This window comes from Marmota marmota, unplaced genomic scaffold (genome assembly GCF_001458135.2).
Source record: "Marmota marmota marmota unplaced genomic scaffold, marMar, whole genome shotgun sequence".
NCBI classification, from domain to species: domain Eukaryota; kingdom Metazoa; phylum Chordata; class Mammalia; order Rodentia; family Sciuridae; genus Marmota; species Marmota marmota.
The window spans coordinates 1-2,875 of NW_026011518.1; the positions used below are offsets into that span (position 1 = coordinate 1).

Here is a 2,875-nt window from a genome sequence, read left to right on the forward strand (position 1 = left end):
CTCCTGTCCTGCAATAAACCGCTCCTACTCCTGCTGTATCAACGTACACAAGTTGTTCGTCACCCCCGGTTATTTTGCTGCAGCCAGCCGGCCTTCGACACTATGTTGACAAATAAAGCAAATTCAATAAAATGACATGAAATATGCCATAAATGCCAAATAGGCATTTAATGCTACCCAGGGGAACTTACATAGTCACTAGACACTAAAATGTGATCTAAACTCTTCCCCTGTCCATAACAATTTGGATTTGCATTTACAACTTGGGGGACACACCCTTGTGGGTGCCTCCAAGGTGTTGGGAGAAGAAGGACAGAATTTGCTTCCAGGCATCCACCTGGGCCTTAGAATGAGCCCTGAGCTCCCCACCCCAGATCACAACTTTGTTGAACAATTTGTGCACAGAAGCTGGGCACACGGAGAAGTAAGGAGGCTCAATGTAGTGCCCAGTCCCAGGGTAAAGGATGATCCTGGGTTTTTCCTTTCCATGGGCCTGTAGTCTTTCAGAGGCTGTTTGCACATTTAAGTCACTCCTCCAGTTATGGTCATCCTGACCAGCAATGAAGAGGATGGGCCCTTGTGCCTTCTCTATTGGAATGATACTGGGGTTCTCAAACTTCTCCACAATATCATTCCGAATATCCACAATGTCCAGAATGCCTGAGAAAGTAACCTTGATTCGCTTCAGGTCAAGGCCCAGTGGTGGGATGCTAATCTGCTTGTAGTGTATGGTTGAGTTTCCGCTGCTCCCAGATCCATTGATGGATACAGTGGCTGAGATATTCTTCAAGAATGAGGCCATTGAGAGACAAATGTCAGCTCCTAGAGAAAAGCCCAGAAGCCCAACACCTGGGCCCTTTACCTGAAAGAAAGGAAGAAAGAAAAGTTAAGACTTTATTCGACATGAATATGCAACTCAAAATGCTGCTAGCTTCAATATGTGAAGTATCCACAATGTCAGGTGACAGGGGAGTTTCTTCCCAAGTATTAACTATCTGGTTAAACATGAAGAAAAAAAAAAATCTTAAATTCAATGGCAAATTTAGGAACTGGTTCCAGAGAATCATCCATTCAAGAATGCTCAACCATGGAGCCTGTCAAGTTCAGGCTCATTCAAGTAGATCTGATTCCAGTCTTTATATGGCTTGGTATCCAACTGTGTGGAACTCAGTTCTCTTCCAAGATGGCAATCATTAATCAGACCCCATCTAATCATTACAGGCAAATGATTAATTTTATGGAAACAAAGTAAGACTTCAGAGTCCAGTTCAGTAGTTCTTAGCCTCTGAACAGGTGGGCAAGTTCAGATCAGATTCTCCAAAATCAGGAAATTACCGATTAAATGACAAGCATGCAAAGATACTAATGAGAGGCTCAATTTGCTTTACAAAATGAATTTAGGAATTTCTCAGTGAAATTGCACATGGATTATAAGAACAATTCTACATCCTGAACCCATTTGTTAGAGAAATCGGAAATAATAAGCACCCAAAGCCTACTAGGTCTCCAAAAGGAATCTCAGTGAAAACAGAACAGAGCAGCATCACCGCACTGGTTCTGGTGACACCAGCTATGGAGACATTTCTTGGGAGACTGATTAAAAAAAGGGAGGAGAACCTGGGGGTGTTGAAGCATGTAGCACACAACTTCTTCAAAGTAGTCCAGGTGTATGTTGCTGAAATCCTTGGGGAGATCATCAAAGTCATAAAAAGCTACAGCCAATGTGGCAAAGCCATGGCCAGCCAGAAGGCTGGCCCGATATTCCAACAGGCCTCCTCCAACTCCGTAGATATCAATGATCCCAGGGAAGAGTCCAGGTCCTAGAGAAGAGAATAGGAAGGTATTATACAGCTTGAAGAATTTGCTTTCCTCTAGAGAGCTTTCTAAGTTATTTAGTGGGGTTCCTATAAATCCAAGGAAAGAGGACAGATTCCTGAGTCACTACCGAAAAGAGATACAAGTTCCTTGGAAGGAGAAAAAAATCCAAAGCATAGAGTAACTTCCCATTGGTGATTTAACCCTCCATGAGATTCTATGGTAAATTATCTTCAGGGTTTTAAGAATCATCAGTTGTTGTAAAAGAGAGCAACAGAACTTTTTTAGTGGATTAGAACATCATTTGGGGATGGGGATGTGATTCAGGTAGGGCCCTTGACTGACATGGGGAGGCCTTGGGTTCTGTCTTCAGCACCAGAAACAAAACAAAGAGGGTGCTGTGCTGGAGGACTGCACATAGAATAACGAATGTGAATAAAAGCTGGATGTTGTGTTGCATCAACCATTGGCGTTGTTTGTGTACTATTTCAGCTGTCCACGTAGAAAAAGGAAAGAAAAACACCAGAAGTTGGCTGTCTGTGAGGAAGGCAGTGAATGTGAAGTGTGATCTATGGTAGAGAAGGACATGAAGAAGTGAAGGATCCAGTAAGCCTAAGACATGAGACAGAGGCAAAAGGCAATAGCATCCTTAACCCTGGCCACTTTCTCTAAGAGCAGCCCTGCTGTGCCTGGAGAGATCTGCAGAGTAGTGATTAATAGCAAAGTGAACCAGATTCTTCCTTTGAACAATAACAGTACTCACTCTTTGGAATATAATAGAGATAAAATAAGATAATGCAAAAGAGTCTAACGAGTCAAAATCTTCTATTTTGATTGGTCGGCCATGAACACGGCCAATGCCAGTTTCTCAACAGGTGCCGAAGTAGCCAAAACCCAGCCAGCACAGCACAGGAAACCAGCGGCTGCCAAGGCAACAACTCCTATTCAGCAGCAGCCTGGGCTCACCTGGCGGCAGGAAGAGCGTGGCTCGCACCCTGCCCTCCCGGACCGGCACCCGCTGGACCCCGGGCGGCAGGAAGTGGCGCTCGTGCAGCGCCCG

At 44.5% G+C, this 2,875-nt stretch overlaps 1 protein-coding gene across 1 annotated transcript; it reads right to left on the reverse strand.

Moving 5' to 3' along the window:
• Positions 1 to 142: 142 nt before the first annotated feature.
• Positions 143 to 2,869, reverse strand: LOC107134944 (peroxisomal succinyl-coenzyme A thioesterase-like). Its single transcript, XM_015476935.1, has 3 exons — positions 2,782 to 2,869; positions 1,618 to 1,820; positions 143 to 862 (listed from the first exon to the last, which is right to left on the reverse strand). The coding sequence occupies exons 2-3, from the start codon at positions 1,633 to 1,635 to the stop codon at positions 257 to 259; spliced, it is 624 nt and encodes a 207-aa protein (XP_015332421.1). The 5' UTR covers positions 1,636 to 1,820; positions 2,782 to 2,869; the 3' UTR covers positions 143 to 256.
• Between the last annotated feature and the right edge of the window lie 6 nt (positions 2,870 to 2,875).